The sequence below is a fragment of the Haliotis asinina genome, chromosome 1 (genome assembly GCF_037392515.1).
Source record: "Haliotis asinina isolate JCU_RB_2024 chromosome 1, JCU_Hal_asi_v2, whole genome shotgun sequence".
Classification (NCBI taxonomy): Eukaryota; Metazoa; Mollusca; class Gastropoda; order Lepetellida; family Haliotidae; genus Haliotis; species Haliotis asinina.
In genome coordinates this window covers 84,478,373-84,497,833 of record NC_090280.1, presented here as the reverse complement: position 1 = coordinate 84,497,833, position 19,461 = coordinate 84,478,373, and the positions used below count along the sequence as shown (strand labels likewise).

At 48.2% G+C, this 19,461-nt stretch overlaps 1 protein-coding gene across 1 annotated transcript; it reads left to right on the top strand.

The window, feature by feature from the left end:
- The first annotated feature begins 5,059 nt into the window (after positions 1-5,059).
- On the top strand, positions 5,060-7,878 carry LOC137276651 (uncharacterized). The gene is made up of 2 exons (XM_067808270.1): positions 5,060-6,657; positions 6,798-7,878. The coding sequence occupies exons 1-2, from the start codon at positions 5,060-5,062 to the stop codon at positions 7,876-7,878; spliced, it is 2,679 nt and encodes an 892-aa protein (XP_067664371.1).
- The last annotated feature ends 11,583 nt before the right edge of the window (positions 7,879-19,461 follow it).

The window sequence follows — 19,461 nt, the reverse complement described above, 5'->3', positions numbered from 1 at the left end:
CTACCCTACCGCTCATGGGACGTTTCCCACAAGTTCAGGTGAATTGTTATACGTATCTCTCACGTGAGCGCGTCACTACGAAATTCATACCGCCACGCAAGAGCAAATGATTCACAAATCGTCACATAGTGGGTGTAATAACACGTAATGTATCTATGGAACCTGTCTCTTCTATCTCCACTGTTTGATGACCGTGCACTTGGACAGTGACAAGATGATCGCTCAGACTAATGCGCATATCAATTTGGTCTCACACTTTGTGTAAATCATTCCTAAGTTAGGTCACGCGGCCATATCTGAATTTCGCTTCTTGGTGTAACAAACGCAAGTCCTCATCTAGAGCATCCATGGGATGTTCGTGTGCAGCCATTTGTGTCAGTATGATGCACAGTAGGCTCAGAACTGTCACAACTACAACCATGTGACATACATCCTACAAGGTCTTTGTATACTCCCACCTTTATTTGAAGAGCAAAGAGTGAGTTTATGTTTACGATTCTTTCAGCAATATCACAGCAATATCAATGTAGTGGACACCAGAAATGGGCTTCACACAGTGTACCCATGCGGCGAATCAAAGTTAAAAAAGTCAAAAGACGTTTATTGTACAAGAGGCCCCCGACCCATAAGCATTGGAGGTAAACCTATGAAGCATTATACATGTGGTGTAATATGTAGTAATTAGTCATTTAAACAGCAAAATCATGATAATCGAACCCAGGTCTTTAGTGTGACGAGCGAACACTTTAACCACTAAGCTACCCCACCGCCGCGTTAACTGAATATGAAGATGCGGGGTAAAATAGGTTTACAACAACCCTTGGTGTCGTTTGAGGCGACTTATTGGATCGGGTTGTCAGTGGTCATGCTGTTAATCATTGGATTGTCTGATCCAGATTCGATTATTTACACTCACTCACTCAGATGTTTTTACAGTTACGATCTATTTTTGATCGTCACAATAAAATATAATGGTTACGTATACAGTTTATTTGGCTGTGTCAGCAGATTCTCCGTAGGCCATACCAGAACTGTCATGGGTTATTCAGTAAAAAATAGCTTGTTCGTAAATCAGGGATTATCTTCAGTCCTAGATTGATGCGCTGTATCCCGCGTGACGGAAACACGTCTTTTCTATAATTTCTGTCAATTTCATATACAAGCTGTAAATTATACCCAGAAGGTAAATTAAATGTTTATATGCTTTATGGGCCTGTAAACAGATCATCCCCGTGAAGATAATATACTACTTTGCCTTGGATTGTCAGCAGTAAGTGATCTGCAGAACATATCCCTATCACATGTGAGACGTATAAATGTCCAGTGTTCATTTTGCATTCGACATTTATTACATCTGCAATACTGAAATAACCATCCATCAAATATAACAACCTCTTGGAAGCATAACTTAATTAATTAAGTGTCACATAAACAATCAATCATTGGTAGAAAAACTGTCGTAATGCACTTTCTGTATCAATCACGTACTGGATTGCCTAGCGAGATGACCTAAATGAAATAAATCTTTCAAAATGGGATTAAAGAGTTTTTACTGCTTTTGTTACAGAAAACTTGGATTACTCTTGTGTGTTAACGTCGAATCATTTGTCTGGCCTCATGACTGTTGATTGGCAGGACTGAGAGCCATCTTGCGAGGTACATTGTATTATCAGGTCCCGATCATTACTTGTGTTTGTTTGGGTTGTTGACGACCAATTCTACCTCGGATCTTCACGGGTTGAGCAATAGTAAAAGTAAACTGTATGCGTCATGCTACCACAAAGCACTGATTGAAAAAAGATCTGTGAGACCAGGGTAGAATAGCCCCTCAGCAACCCATGCTTGCCATAAAAGGTCACTCTGCTTGTCGTAAGAGGCGACTAACGTGATCGGGTGGTCAGGCGCGCTGGCTTGCTAATAATACCCCTATTTGTTTCTATGTCTGTTTCTAACGCTGCATTCATTAAAATCCCAGCTCTATGTTGACGGGCTGTGAATAATAATAGCTAAGAATGATCCAGACAACGCAGTGATTGAAATCATAAGCATCGATCTTCGCAAATGGGATTCCGCCACCCGTTGCGAGCCAGTCCGCCAATCCCGTTAGTCGCCTGTTACAATGAGCAATGGGTTGTGGAAGATCAATTATTACCTGGACCTTGTTCATGCACCTGTGCCGGCTGCGACGATCGTGCAAACCGGTTCTAACCGGAACTCTCACCTAAGATTTCAAGAATGTGTTTTAACAAAGAGCAATTTTTTACATACTTATCAGGTAAGAAAGCCAACAATGCCCACGTGAGTGGCGCTTACTCAATTTCTCTCATAACACAGTCTACAAAAAGTAGAGATGCGAGGTCAACATACGGGCGGTAGGTCACCCAGGTCACGAGATGACCTGGACACGTCATTCCCTTACTAGAGACGAGCGAGTCAAGACGTGTTGCTTGGCCGCTCTACTGGATTCTAGTTAAGTGTGTGCTTTGTTTATTGCATTTTTCTATATATATATATCTCTCTCTCTCTACTATCATCATTCTAGTCGCTTTTAGGTGTTTTTCGTTATCTGCGACTAGCTGATTTTTTCTTTCTTGCCAGCAGTTTGTGGGTCGTCGGCCGTCGTCCCACTTGCACGTGCTTCACGGGTGTCCCGATTGTGTCTCGGTTCACGCTTGTGTGGCTCGTGCACTCGGACCCTTGTCGGGCTTCCGCGTTACTCGCTGGCGGATAGGCGGGTTGGCGGATAGACGGACCTTCCGCCTTGACGGAGAGGCAGAGGACAGGCGAACCCTTCGCCCGAGCGGACCTTTCGTTAGGGGTTCCTTAACAATCGTTCACCTGCGCCTTTGTGCGCAGTAGCGGAGGTCAGGCGGACCCTCCGCCTAGGCGGACCCTTCGCTAGGAGATTCTTCTGTCGTTCCCCTCAACCCCTGTGTGGTGTAGAGGAGCATTGGCGGACCTTTCGCCTTGACGGAGAGGCGGAGGACAGGCGAACCTTCCGCCTGGTCGGACCATTCGCTTGTGACGTGCCTATCCTCCTCGGATAGGAGTTTACTCTGCCGTCACCCCTCGGCAGCGTACCCTGTCGTGCGTTCCACCATGGTATTCGCCTCCTTCTGCACTCAGTGCGGCACTAGGAAGTCGGCTAAGTGGGATCCTCACACATTGTGTAGGCTTTGCAAGAGTCCCTGCGCTGCGGATAACACTTGTGCAGAGTGTGAGGTCCTCTCTGAGCGGGACTTTCGTCAGTACCTGGCAGTACTTAGGAAGAGCGAGAGGGAGTCTCATCGGAAGAAGGCAGCGCCTTCCGCAGGTTCGCCAGTGTCTTCGGCGTCATCTAGACGATCGGTGCCTCGCTCTCCCATCCGCCCTCCTTCTCCCTCCGCATCAGAGGAGTTAGTTATTCACGAGGAGGCGGAGGAGTTCGACTCTCAGTCAGGAATGGAGTCGGACCCCATCAGGACTATGCCAGAGGGGAGCGCTACTCGCTCCCGTTCCGTCTCTGCCTCTCGGCCCCTCCTGAGGGAGGACGTAGCCGTATCACCGGAGGGGAGGAAGGAGAAGAAGAGAAGGAAGGAGAAAAAAGCGAAGAAGTCTCGTGACAGGGAGCAGGTTCGCTCAGAGAGGCTTCTCCTTTCCGTTAAAGGGTTAGTGGAGTCCATCCTTGATCAACGCCTTGGTCCGCCCACATCGGCACGTTCCGCTGAACCCTCCTCTCCGCTCCGCCTCCGGAGGCGGACGCCTGTTCACTCCCCGAGGCGCTCTCCTTCTCCCAGGTCCTCCCCCTCTAGGGAGTTCATTAACACAAGAGACCCTCCACTTATTCCTATCCTCCCGGAGGAGGTGGGGGATGACAGCGACCCTGTCCTTCCAGAGCCTAACCCTCCAGTCTCTGACTCTGCGTCTAGACTGGAGGCAATTGCGGAATACACCGGTGTGGTGTTGGCGGAGGTGGACGATCAACCTTCTGCCGCTTCTAGGGCGAGAGGCGAGTCTTTCTGCCCTGAAGACTGTGTTCTCTCCCCTCGGAAAGTCCTCCCTCCGCACCGCTTCCTTGAAGCAGCCGCTAAGGAACTGAAGGAGGCTGTTGCCACCGCCGGACCAGGTCGCCTTACCCCTCAGCTCCTCCTCTCAGACAAACAGAGGATCAGGCTTCCAGTGGCGAACTCGCCCATTCCTTTAGATCCTCCCTCCTTGGATCCCGATATCTCTCGTGTTGCTTCTGCTGGGGTACCCCACAAGGTGTCGGACAATCACCTTATCCATTTGGACAAGGAGGCCAGATCCATTGTGGGGCTGAGCAACTATGTTGCTCACGCCTGCCAAGCTATGGCCACTTTCGCCAAGGAGGCAGGGATGGAACAGGGTGAGGAACCTCTGTATAGGGCATTTGGAGCGGTAGCTGACGGAGTGGCACAAGTCACCCTGTCGGCTGCTAGGATTTCAGCTGCCATTACCAACCTCAGACGGGAAGGCTTCCTGGGGCGCACTAATCTCCCTCCGGAGATTAGGGACTCCCTCCGTCACGCCTCAGTGTCTTCAGACACCTTGTTCGCGGGGGAAATCCCAGAAGCTCTCCGCACTCGCCATGAGATCCAGCAGCAGGACCTAACCAATCGGATCATGACGGGTGGCGGACCCTCAGCAGGCTCCACCCCCCGCAAGCGTCAGGGAGGTCCTCCAGCAGACCAATCCACTCCTAGGAAGCAGACAGGGAAGGTGGACTTTCGGTTCGGAGGTCGTGGCCGAGGACCCATGAACCAGTCCAACCAGCCCAGCCAGGCTAACCAGGGATTCCAAACCCCCAGCAAGGGCACTCCGCGGAAGCGGAACAAGGGCAAGTGGACGTCCAAGAAGAAGTGACTCTTGGTGCCCGCCAATCCTTCCGCCACCTATCATTCCTCCATTCGACGGACCCGTTGGCGGCCGCTTGAGCCTCTTTGTCCCAAACTGGCGTCAGCTAGGACTAGACCCATTCGTGTGTCGGATCCTGGAGTGTGGCTTCCGCATCCCGATCTCCTCTCCGCCCCCTCTAACCTGCTCTCCGGTGGAACGTCCGATGGACTCGGTCAGGTTCCAACTCACCTTAGAGCAGGTGGAGTCTCTAGTCTCCAAGGGGGCAGTTCAGGAAATCCCCCTCCAGGATCTGACTCCCGGGTTCTATTCCCCCGTTTTTGTCAGGCCCAAACGCAACTCGGGGAAATGGTGGCTGATTCACGACTTGAAGGAGTTCAACTCCTCCTACCTCGAACAGCCGCCATATTTTCGACTCTTGACTGTTCCATCAGTCATGCGGTTACTGGAGCCCTCGGACTACATGGTGTCCCTCGACCTCCAGGATGCGTACCTGCACATCCCCATTCACTTGGCGGATTGCAGGTACCTCCGTTTCGTCCTGGGGGGCAGGCACTTTCAGTGGAATGTCCTCCCGTTCGGGATTTCCTCTGCCCCATGGCTGTTCACTCATGTGACCCAACCCATCGTCCAGTTCCTCCACGAACTCCAGGTCCAATTCCTTATGTACCTGGACGATGGGTTCGCTCACAACCCTTCGCCCTCCATTCTCGAGGCGCAACGGGACCTCGTCATCCACCTCCTTCGACGCCTAGGGTGGCTAGTGAACCTGGAGAAGTCGGACCTGGTACCAACCACCTCTCTCCAATACCTAGGTGCCATACTGCATACAGTAGCCTTCAAGGCTTTTGTACCCAAGGAGCGGATGACCAGGCTAGCGCCCCTGATGACTCGGGCACTATCAGAGCCCCTGTCCCTCAGGCAGTGGCAGCGGATATTGGGCCTCCTGACGTCAGCCCAGGACCTAACCATAAGGGGGAGGCTGATGCTCCGACCTCTTCAGGTGTTCCTCAACGAGCACGTCAGGGAGACCCACTGTCTTCACCCAATAAGTCTCCCACCTCACCTCAGACACTTCCTCACCTGGTGGCAAGTGGACGACAACGTCCTCAAAGGAGTTCCCCTAAGGACACCTCTCCCGACCAGTCACCTTTTCGTGGACGCCTCCACCCAAGGATGGGGCGCACACTTGGGGTCGGACCAGACGGCAGGTACCTGGTCGGCAGCCCAGCAGGACCGGCACATCAATGTGCTGGAGTTGGACGCCGTACGACTTGCCATCCTCCATTGGTCCGTTCCCCTCAGGCACCAGACCTTACTGGTCCACACGGACAGCTCAGTCGCAGCCTGGACGATCAACCGTCAAGGCTCCACCAGAGCCACTCCTCTCCTAGACCTGACCCTCCGCCTGTTCGAACTGGTAGACAGGCTCTGCCTGAGCATCCGTGCAGTTCACATTCCAGGAGCCAAGAACGTCCTGGCAGATGTTCTCTCCCGGCCGGACGCGCCTCCTTCGACAGAGTGGCAACTGAACCCGCGGACGTTTCAGTCCCTCTGTCTCCAGTTCGGCAGGCCCATGTTGGATCTGTTTGCCACCAGGCTGAACTGCCAGCTCCCGATCTATGTATCCCCCGTGCCGGACCCAGCGGCCTGGGCCGTCGATGCACTGTCGTTAGAGTGGGAAGGGATGGACGCTTATGCCTTCCCTCCCCCAGCGGTTCTAGCACAGGTAGTGGCCAAGCTTCAGACCACCAAGTCCATCAGACTGCTTCTGGTGGCTCCCATGTGGCCTGCCCGGCCCTGGTTCGTTCCCCTTCGCAGACTCTGTCTGCAGGATCCCGTTCAGATCCCTCACCGGAGGGACCTTCTCATAAGCAAGCCAAGCGGCCGTGTTCACGAAAACCCTCAGGTATTCGATCTGCACGTTTGGCTTGTATTCAAAGGGGGCTCAGGAACAGTGGATACTCCAAGCGAGTAGCCTCGGCCTTGGCTTCCTCACAGAGGAAAACCACGCAGAAGCTCTACGACTTCCAGTGGGGTTCCTTTTCCTCCTTCTGTGAAGACAACGGCGTGGAGGCCGGTTCTGCCACTCTTCCCCAGATAGCTGATTATCTGGTTCACTTGCGCAACGTTCGAGGGCTCAAGGCCTCCTCCATTAACACCAATCTGGCGGCCATCATGTCCGTTATTAGGAAGAGGTCGCCGGGACTGGACATTTCTGTACTGAGGGAGCTCATCAAGTCTTTCCGACAGGCGGAGGGTCGGCGCAAGCCGAGGGCTCCTGAGTGGGATCTGGCAGTGGTCCTTGACCACCTCAAGTCAGATTTTTATGAGCCTCTGGAAGAGGTTCCCCTCCTCCGCGTCACGGTGAAGACCACCTTTCTAGTGGCCATGGCCTCGGCGGCCCGAATATCGGAGCTTCACGCTCTTCAGGCGGATCTCCTGAGATTTGAGGCCACGGATGGAGGATCTGCGCCCTTGGGCCTCGGCCCCGACTTCGTTTGCAAGAACCAACAGGCAGACGAACTGGGACGTACCTTCCACATCCCTTCCTTAGGGCCGTTGGTAGACCCGACGGAGGAGGGAGCACTCTCTCTCTGCCCTGTCAGGGCTCTCCGAGTGTATACCGACCGTACCCGCTCCCTTAGGCGGGGGCGGCGGAGGCTCTTCCTCCCTCACTCCCAGAGGAGCAAAAGGGAGATTGATCGGAGAGCTCTTGGGGTATACCTTCGGTCGGCCATCATAGAGACCTACAAAGGCCAGGACAGACCTCTTCCGACTCGAACCAACCCACACGAGATCAGGGCCGTCTCGGCCACCATGGCTTATCACCGCAACATTGCGGTGGCGGACATCATGGCGGGCTGCTTCTGGAAGTCTGGCTTGGTGTTCGCCAACCACTATTTACGAACCCTCTCCAACGAGGATCTGGCGGGCATTTCAAGGCTAGGACCCCAGGTCTTTGCCCAGCAAAGAACGCGGGGTCCTTACCCTTTAATTCGGCGCGGGGTTGCTCCTCTTTAGGCGGCCTACACTCCCCCGCCTCTCGTATGGTGCCAAGCTGGGGACCTCAGCTACACACCCTTTTTGCCTCAAATAAACTTTTCTGTTGCTTCTCTCCACTCCTTCAGTGTTGAGTTGTCTTTTCTCGTGTTGGGTTTCCCTTCCGGGGTTGTCGGCCGCCCGTATGTTGACCTCGCATCTCTACTTTTTGTAGACTGTGTTATGAGAGAAATTGAGTAAGCGCCACTCACGTGGGCATTGTTGGCTTTCTACCAGGTAAGTATAAAAAATGACATTTAATAAAAAATGTTATATATATTATATAAACGGTATGTATATAAATATTCTGAACGTTGTTTCAAAAACTGTATGTTTGGTTTCAGTGAAATCTATGGACCGTAATAGTAAAGGTGTATTCCGTGAGTGAGACGGGTTTAACGCTGCTTTGAAATGGCAGGCATATCACGTCCTGTTTATTTGGGAGAACAGCCCGATGTAACGCAAATATTTGCTATATATACTTTGCTAACACACCTGTCATCGAGGCAGACGGTGATTCGAACCAACAACCATATATTTTTTGGAATATCCAAAGGACGCAAGTCTGTATGACGCATCGTTGAGTCTGCACTTGGTTGCCTTACAGTTAGCACTTGACCAGGATTAAGGGCAGAAGGTAGGCACATACACGCACTACCTTTTAAAACAATTAAATTTGAAACTGCGATGATAAACATACATTATTATGCCAACTGCCGGGAAAAATAAAATATTCCCCGTAGTTCGGAGGTGAATAACGCTGAAATAGACAGGGCATGAGCACTGGGCGGTGATCTATTTCATGCAGGTGTGATAGTTTGCTGTGGCCTTAGAGGTGTTTCGGAGTCCTGTTTTCGGCCAAGTCATATTTTGATAATTTTAGTACTTTTATATATTTCCTCAACACAGATCATTTTGCTGCATAATACTTCCCTACACTGTATCAACTCGTTAGATAAAACTTTTTTTTTCGAAACGGCTGTAAATTAAGGAAATATGAAAAATGGAAACTGGACGATGTTCCTATCGAAATATCAACCTACAATTGTTATCTTGGTATCATTTTTTTCAAATAGATTGTGTTGGTCCAAACCTGTACAAACATTAGTCCAGAAAGCTACCAAAGCTGTCGTTTCTCTCCGTGAACTAAGTTATAAACTTCGTGACATTTCTCCTGAAGTTATATTTAAAATGTTTGATTTACAAATCAAACGAATATTTCTGTATGGGTCAGAGATTTGGTGTGTCTACCAGTGGTTATTTTTTGAAAGCTTTCAAGCTAAATTTTGTAAATTTGTTTTGGGCGTTGGCTCCAAATCTACCAATGTTGCTGTATTGGGTGTATGTGGCCGTTATGGTATTTATGTAGATACATATGTCAGATGTGTAAGATACTAGCTCAAACTTGTAAACATGTCTCAAAAAAGGGAACCCGAACAGTGTTACAATATGTTAGTAGGTTTCGATGCAGCTGGTAGAGAAAGCTTGGTTACTCATATTAAGCATCTATTGTATTTTCTAGGTTTTGGAATAGTGTGGCAATGACAAGGTGTTGGTGATGTGGACTGCTTTATGTTTGAATTTACGGATTAAAGATTGTTATACACAAAAATGGTATGCTGAGGTGTCAAACTGTTCCAAACTAAATTTTCATGCAGAGTTTAAAGTGTCACTCTTCCCTGAGCTATACCTAAGCAGTTTACGTAAAGAATGCGCACGTATGCTTACCTTGTTTAGGATTGGAGAACTCGATATTATGCAGAATACAGGCAGAAGGCAGGGTATGGACAAAAACAAACGTTCATATAATTTTATCAGCTGTATTAATATCTGGGCACATAATCAGTTCTGGACCAGACAATCCAGCGATTGATCATGAATCGATAGTGATCACGGTACGGTAACATGCATCACCCAAGCCATGGTGCCTGGCTACCAGATCCTGTTAGTCACCTCGTACGATAAACATGGACTCCTAATCTAGTCTATAGCTAGTCTTAAGGGGTATGTAATTTTAGGTACAGGCGTGTTGCAAAGCAGCCCTTACATTTCACTATATGGGACGTTCGTAGCCTTCAAATTATTTTGTTTCATTCAGGAAGCAAGCCATGAAATTGAAAATGGGCGAATAGGTAACTTTAAAATGATTCCTTGGCCGAATAGGGAGCCTTCAAGTTAATCCTCTCATACAGCATCTTTGAAACGTGGGGCAAATAGATAGCCTTTAAAATAATCCTTTCTCTCAGCAAACAAGGTCCAAACAACCTCTTATCTGACTCAGTCTCTTAAAACAAAAGACATTGGCATAACTGGATTGAAAACAACTGTATCCTTCATATCGCTCCAGTCTTTAGTCATTAGTCGTATTATGAAAGATTCATGTGTTCTTTAATAATTCCTATCCAATACTGTGTTTTATTTCGAATTAAAATAAAATACAAACCCAGGGAATAGTTCTACTGGCCGAAAGGCGAGAAATCTAGACCTGCAAATGACATTACGGATATTTGTGTGGCATCGCCTGTTCTCAAGTGTGCTATTGCACATTTCTGCGCCCTATTCTATTTACTCTACATTCGTATGAGCTAGATCGACTGATGTGGTCAGTAAGGTAGGACATCACTTATGTGCAGGTGACACGCAACTGATGAAGATCTTCTAAACATTTAGATCTGCACTGATGACATTAAAAATGGATGGACTGAAATATGCTCAAGCTAAATGACAGCAAGACAGAAGCTTTGGTAGTGGGTACTCGCAACAATTGTGCCAAAGAGAAGGAAGCTGGGAAGTCTGATAATCAGGAAGTCTGATAATCAGTTTTCAAAGAAAACCAAGTGTCCTGTATCACCGTGGACTCTCCTTGGCAGCTGGCATCAGCCAGACAATGGGGTCCAGGCACTACCAGCAACGAAACACCGGTGCTATCGGAAACCTTCTTCCCACAATGCGACCCATGGTCTTGTGCGCTCTTTGGTGTTATCGCAAACTGGATTACTGCAACAGTCTTTTGGCCTACATATCAAATGAGCAACTCCAGAGATTACAGCGTGTTGAAAACACGGCAACCAGATTGTGATGAAGTGTAAGACATAATCCAACATAACTCCAACTCTAATCCGGCTTCACTGCCTTCCTGTTCATGCCAGATACTCAATATCATTAGCTTATCATCACAATTCTGCTAGTGCTTATTTGTCAGAACACGCAAACACTACGAACCACCACAACTTCGATCTGTACACCTGTGCCTCCTACGTGTGCCTAAACCAAAGCTTAGTGTGAGAAAATGCAGCAACACTGTGCAATGAACTGCTTGCTGACGAGCAAAAAACAAAAACAAAAACATGAAAACCTCCTTTACTAAAGTACCTCAAAGTTCTTCCCGTTTAGCCAATTTTACAAGACAACCCGATCTTACCCCCAATTATAAACTTAGTAAATACTATTGCACGTTCACTAGCACTGGCGCCGAAGACCCGGGTTCGATTCCCTACTTACGTATAAATGTGTTAATTCTATTTCTAGTGTTCAGAAGCGGTGTAAAACCATTCTCACTCACTAACTTTCACACATAAATGTTTGCTACAATAGTGTATAGACAATGCACACACCCTGTGATCATGAACATCCGGGTTATAAATGGACTTTGGGAGTCATTGCTTATACGGAGGCTACTTTTCTTGTCTGAAGACTAACGGAACCAAGTCGTCAGAGACTCGCTATCTTGGTTATCCAAGTTACTTAAATCAATTATCCTGATTCCCACTTCAGTAGTTTGAATGCCTCATGGGTTAATCTTTGAATGTTATTGTCGAACCATGTGCTTTAGAAAGGTGAACACCTGTGAAGATCTTCAGCAACTCATGCATAGTCCTAAGAGAAACGAGCGTGATTGTATCCCTATTGTGTAGAATGATGCTCACAATATCAATCACGGTATCGTCTAAACTAGAGTGAGTTTAGTTTTACGCCGCACCCAGCATTATTTCAGCTACGCGGTCTGTAAATAATCGAGTCTGGACCAGACAATTCAGTGATCAACAGCATGAACATCGATGTGCGCCGCTGGGAACCGATGACATGTGTAAACCAAGCCAGCGAACCTGACCACTCGATTCCGTTAGTCGCATATAACGCCAAGCATAGGTTGCCGAAGATCAGTTGTAACCCGGATCTTCACAGGCTGTCTCATCTATACTCGCTATACAGTTCACCAAGATAGTTTACATATATCATCAGAAGGCACTGATTACTGTTATCAGCGGATTTGTTTTTGTCTTGAACTCATCGATCGCTGCCCTTGAATGCAACGACCTTTTACATTGCTGAAACCAGAGGCCTATATGCGTCAACTTTGGACAGTCGCTGTCCCTCAAATCTTCGCCTTGAACAGGAAGCTGGCTGACAAATGATATATTGGCCCATTGTGGTTTTCTCAGTTGCTTGTTTAGGGACATAATTTTACCGTAATCCAACGTGTCTTGTTTATGTCTACCTGGCTTGTATAGTGCTGTCAGGGACATTTTGAAATCTGTGTCTGCCATTCAGTGTCTGAGAGGGAGCTGTTTTCCAGTCCGTATGGCTGTCATCTTTTCGCTGTTAGTGCTGTCTGGGCATACTCCAAATATTCTTGCTCTCGTGCTCTCTGTCGGGTACTGTTATATTTGTCTGTGTTCTGTAGGATGGTGTTACGTTGTTTGTTGACCGCCCTGATCTAGATGGGACATTTCTTAGCGCTTCTTTAAGCAACAAACAAACATTTATACAACATTTATGAGCTTTGTTGATGAGTCAAGCATACGTTTCTGAAGACCAATTTCAGCCCTCGGGTGAAATATTTTAACAAAACAAGTTTTAGTCATAGGATATATTGACGCATATTACTGAATTTGTAACCTTACTGAGCTCCCTGGAAATAAGTGGCCAACATTCCACTCCATGTTCACATGTCGTTTTTTACAACTTCCTTGAGCTGTTCAGAACACCTGCGTGAGTATTTAGTGGATTTACTTCCTTTGTTCCGTTAGACAGTACTAAGACATGAACGAGGCTAGTGACATTCTGAGCTAGCTGACAGTCGTCTTGTGGTTTAGTAGAAGAATTTCCGAAGAGGAATTTGTCAAAAGATTTAGTGGGCATACTGAATGGCCGTGTTCCATAACTCGTTCACGGCGCAACGACTACTTGGCGTTCATGTCCCTACGACTACCGTATCTCTAATACATGGCGTTCATGGCACTACGACTACCGTATCTCTAATACATGGCGTTCATGGCACTACGACTACCGTATCTCTAATACATGGTGTTCATGGCACTACGACTACCGTATCTCCCATACATGGCGTTCATGGCACTACGACTACCGTATCTCTAATACATGGCGTTCATGGCACTAGGACTACCGTATCTCCCATACATGGCGTTCATGGCACTAGGACTACCGTATCTCCCATACATGGCGTTCATGTCCCGACGACTACCGTATCTCTAATACTTGGCGTTCATGTCCCTACGACTACCGTATCTCTAATACATGGCGTTCATGGCACTACGACTACCGTATCTCTAATACATGGCGTTCATGTCCCGCCGACTACCGTATCTCTAATACTTGGCGTTCATGTCCCTACGACTACCGTATCTCCCATACATGGCGTTCATGGCACTATGTCTTCCGTATCTCCTATACATGGCGTTCATGGCACTACGACTACCGTATCTCTAATACATGGTGTTCATGTCCCGACGACTACCGTATCTCTAATACTTGGCGTTCATGTCCCTACGACTACCGTATCTCTAATACATGGCGTTCATGGCACTACGACTACCGTATCTCCCATACATGGCGTTCATGGCACTAGGACTACCGTATCTCTAATACATGGCGTTCATGTCCCGACGACTACCGTATCTCTAATACATGGCGTTCATGGCACTGCGACTACCGTATCTCTAATACATGGCGTTCATGTCCCGACGACTACCGTATCTCTAATATACATGGCGTTCATGGCACTGCGACTACCGTATCTCTAATACATGGCGTTCATGGCACTGCGACTACCGTATCTCTAATACATGGCGTTCATGGCCCGACCACTACCGTATCTCTAATACATGGCGTTCATGGCACTACGACTACCGCATCTCCTATACATGGCGTTCATGGCACTACGACTACCGTATCTCCTATACATGGCGTTCATGGCACTAGGACTACCGTATCTCCTATACATGGCGTTCATGTCTCTACGACTACCGTATCTCTAATACATGGCGTTCATGTCTCTACGACTACCGTATCTCTAATACATGGCGTTCATGGCACTACGACTACCGTATCTCCCATACATGGCGTTCATGGCACTACGACTACCGTATCTCCCATACATGGCGTTCATGGCACTAGGACTACCGTATCTCCTATACATGGCGTTCATGGCACTACGACTACCGTATCTCCTATACATGGCGTTCGTGGCACTACGACTACCGTATCTCTAATACATGGCGTTCATGTCTCTACGACTACCGTATCTCTAATACATGGCGCTCATGTCCCTACGACTACCGTATCTCCTATACATGGCGTTCATGGCACTACGACTACCGTATCTCCTATACATGGCGTTCATGGCACTAGGACTACCGTATCTCCCATACATGGCGTTCATGGCACTACGACTACCGTATCTCCTATACATGGCGTTCATGGCACTACGACTACCGTATCTCCTATACATGGCGTTCATGGCACTACGACTACCGTATCTCCCATACATGGCGTTCATGGCACTACGACTACCGTATCTCCTATACATGGCGTTCATGGCACTAGGACTACCGTATCTCCTATACATGGCGTTCATGGCACTACGACTACCGTATCTCCCATACATGGCGTTCATGGCACTACGACTACCGTATCTCCCATACATGGCGTTCATGGCACTACGACTACCGTATCTCCTATACATGGCGTTCATGGCACTACGACTACCGTATCTCCCATACATGGCGTTCATGGCACTACGACTACCGTATCTCCTATACATGGCGTTCATGGCACTACGACTACCGTATCTCCCATACATGGCGTTCATGGCACTACGACTACCGTATCTCCTATACATGGCGTTCATGGCACTACGACTACCGTATCTCTAATACATGGCGTTCATGGCACTACAACTACCGTATCTCTAATACATGGCGTTCATGTCCCTACGACTACCGTATCTCCTATACATGGCGTTCATGGCACTACGACTACCGTATCTCTAATACATGGCGTTCATGGCACTACGACTACCGTATCTCCTATACATGGCGTTCATGTCCCTACGACTACCGTATCTCCTATACATGGCGTTCATGTCCCTACGACTACCGTATCTCCCATACATGGCGTTCATGTCTCTACGACTACCGTATCTCTAATACATGGCGTTCATGGCACTAGGACTACCGTATCTCCTATACATGGCGTTCATGGCACTACGACTACCGCATCTCCTATACATGGCGCTCATGGCACTACGACTACCGTATCTCTTATACATGGCGTTCATGTCTCTACGACTACCGTATCTCCTATACATGGCGTTCATGGCTCTACGACTACCGTATCTCTAATACATGGCGTTCATGTCTCTACGACTACCGTATCTCTAATACATGGCGTTCATGGCACTACGACTACCGTATCTCCCATACATGGCGTTCATGGCACTACGACTACCGTATCTCCTATACATGGCGTTCATGGCACTAGGACTACCGTATCTCTTATACATGGCGTTCATGTCCCTACGACTACCGTATCTCCTATACATGGCGTTCATGGCACTACGACTACCGTATCTCTAATACATGGCGTTCATGGCACTACGACTACCGTATCTCCTATACATGGCGTTCATGGCACTAGGACTACCGTATCTCTTATACATGGCGTTCATGTCCCTACGACTACCGTATCACCTATACATGGCGTTCATGGCACTACGACTACAGTATCTCTAGTACATGGCGTTCATGTCCCGACGACTACCGTATCTCTAATACTTGGCGTTCATGGCACTACGACTACCGTATCTCCTATACATGGCGTTCATGGCACTAGGACTACTGTATCTCCTATACATGGCGTTCATGTCCCTACGACTACCGTATCTCCCATACATGGCGTTCATGTCTCTACGACTACCGTATCTCTAATACATGGCGTTCATGGCACTAGGACTACCGTATCTCTTATACATGGCGTTCATGGCACTACGACTACCGCATCTCCTATACATGGCGTTCATGGCACTACGACTACCGTATCTCCCATACATGGCGTTCATGGCACTACGACTACCGTATCTCCTATACATGGCGTTCATGGCACTAGGACTACCGTATCTCTTATACATGGCGTTCATGTCCCTACGACTACCGTATCTCCTATACATGGCGTTCATGGCACTACGACTACCGTATCTCTAATACATGGCGTTCATGGCACTACGACTACCGTATCTCCTATACATGGCGTTCATGGCACTAGGACTACCGTATCTCTTATACATGGCGTTCATGTCCCTACGACTACCGTATCACCTATACATGGCGTTCATGGCACTACGACTACAGTATCTCTAGTACATGGCGTTCATGTCCCGACGACTACCGTATCTCTAATACTTGGCGTTCATGGCACTACGACTACCGTATCTCCTATACATGGCGTTCATGGCACTAGGACTACCGTATCTCCTATACATGGCGTTCATGTCCCTACGACTACCGTATCTCCCATACATGGCGTTCATGTCTCTACGACTACCGTATCTCTAATACATGGCGTTCATGGCACTAGGACTACCGTATCTCTTATACATGGCGTTCATGGCACTACGACTACCGCATCTCGTATACATGGCGTTCATGGCACTACGACTACCGTATCTCTTATACATGGCGTTCATGTCTCTACGACTACCGTATCTCCTATACATGGCGTTCATGGCACTAGGACTACCGTATCTCTAATACATGGCGTTCATGTCCCGACGACTACCGTATCTCTAATACTTGGCGTTCATGGCACTACGACTACCGTATCTCCTATACATGGCGTTCATGGCACTAGGACTACCGTATCTCCTATACATGGCGTTCATGTCCCTACGACTACCGTATCTCCCATACATGGCGTTCATGTCTCTACGACTACCGTATCTCTAATACATGGCGTTCATGGCACTAGGACTACCGTATCTCTTATACATGGCGTTCATGGCACTACGACTACCGCATCTCCTATACATGGCGTTCATGGCACTACGACTACCGTATCTCTTATACATGGCGTTCATGTCTCTACGACTACCGTATCTCCTATACATGGCGTTCATGGCACTAGGACTACCGTATCTCTAATACATGGCGTTCATGTCTCTACGACTACCGTATCTCTAATACATGGCGTTCATGGCACTACGACTACCGTATCTCCTATACATGGCGTTCATGGCACTACGACTACCGTATCTCCTATACATGGCGTTCATGGCACTAGGACTACCGTATCTCTTGTACATGGCGTTCATGTCCCTACGACTACCGTATCTCCTATACATGGCGTTCATGGCACTACGACTACCGTATCTCTAATACATGGCGTTCATGGCACTACGACTACCGTATCTCCTATACATGGCGTTCATGGCACTAGGACTACCGTATCTCTTATACATGGCGTTCATGTCCCTACGACTACCGTATCACCTATACATGGCGTTCATGGCACTACGACTACCGTATCTCTAGTACATGGCGTTCATGTCCCGACGACTACCGTATCTCTAATACTTGGCGTTCATGGCACTACGACTACCGTATCTCCTATACATGGCGTTCATGGCACTAGGACTACCGTATCTCTTATACATGGCGTTCATGTCCCTACGACTACCGTATCTCCTATACATGGCGTTCATGTCTCTACGACTACCGTATCTCCTATACATGGCGTTCATGGCACTACGACTACCGTATCTCCTATACATGGCGTTCATGTCTCTACGACTACCGTATCTCCCATACTTGGCGTTCATGGCACTACGACTACCGTATCTCCCATACATGGCGTTCATGTCCCTACGACTACCGTATCTCCTATACACGGCGTTCATGGCACTACGACTACCGTATCTCCCATACATGGCGTTCATGGCACTACGACTACCATATCTCCCATACATGGCGTTCGTGGCACTACGACTACCATATCTCCCATACATGGCGTTCATGACACTACGACTACCGTATCTCCCATACATGGCGTTCATGGCACTACGACTACCGTATCTCCCATACATGGCGTTCATGGCACTAGGACTACCGTATCTCTAATACATGGCGTTCATGTCCCGACGACTACCGTATCTCTAATACATGGCGTTCATGGCACTGCGACTACCGTATCTCTAATACATGGCGTTCATGTCCCGACGACTACCGTATCTCTAATATACATGGCGTTCATGGCACTGCGACTACCGTATCTCTAATACATGGCGTTCATGGCACTGCGACTACCGTATCTCTAATACATGGCGTTCATGGCCCGACCACTACCGTATCTCTAATACATGGCGTTCATGGCACTACGACTACCGCATCTCCTATACATGGCGTTCATGGCACTACGACTACCGTATCTCCTATACATGGCGTTCATGGCACTAGGACTACCGTATCTCCTATACATGGCGTTCATGTCTCTACGACTACCGTATCTCTAATACATGGCGTTCATGTCTCTACGACTACCGTATCTCTAATACATGGCGTTCATGGCACTACGACTACCGTATCTCCCATACATGGCGTTCATGGCACTACGACTACCGTATCTCCCATACATGGCGTTCATGGCACTAGGACTACCGTATCTCCTATACATGGCGTTCATGGCACTACGACTACCGTATCTCCTATACATGGCGTTCGTGGCACTACGACTACCGTATCTCTAATACATGGCGTTCATGTCTCTACGACTACCGTATCTCTAATACATGGCGCTCATGTCCCTACGACTACCGTATCTCCTATACATGGCGTTCATGGCACTACGACTACCGTATCTCCTATACATGGCGTTCATGGCACTAGGACTACCGTATCTCCCATACATGGCGTTCATGGCACTACGACTACCGTATCTCCTATACATGGCGTTCATGGCACTACGACTACCGTATCTCCTATACATGGCGTTCATGGCACTACGACTACCGTATCTCCCATACATGGCGTTCATGGCACTACGACTACCGTATCTCCTATACATGGCGTTCATGGCACTAGGACTACCGTATCTCCTATACATGGCGTTCATGGCACTACGACTACCGTATCTCCCATACATGGCGTTCATGGCACTACGACTACCGTATCTCCCATACATGGCGTTCATGGCACTACGACTACCGTATCTCCTATACATGGCGTTCATGGCACTACGACTACCGTATCTCCCATACATGGCGTTCATGGCACT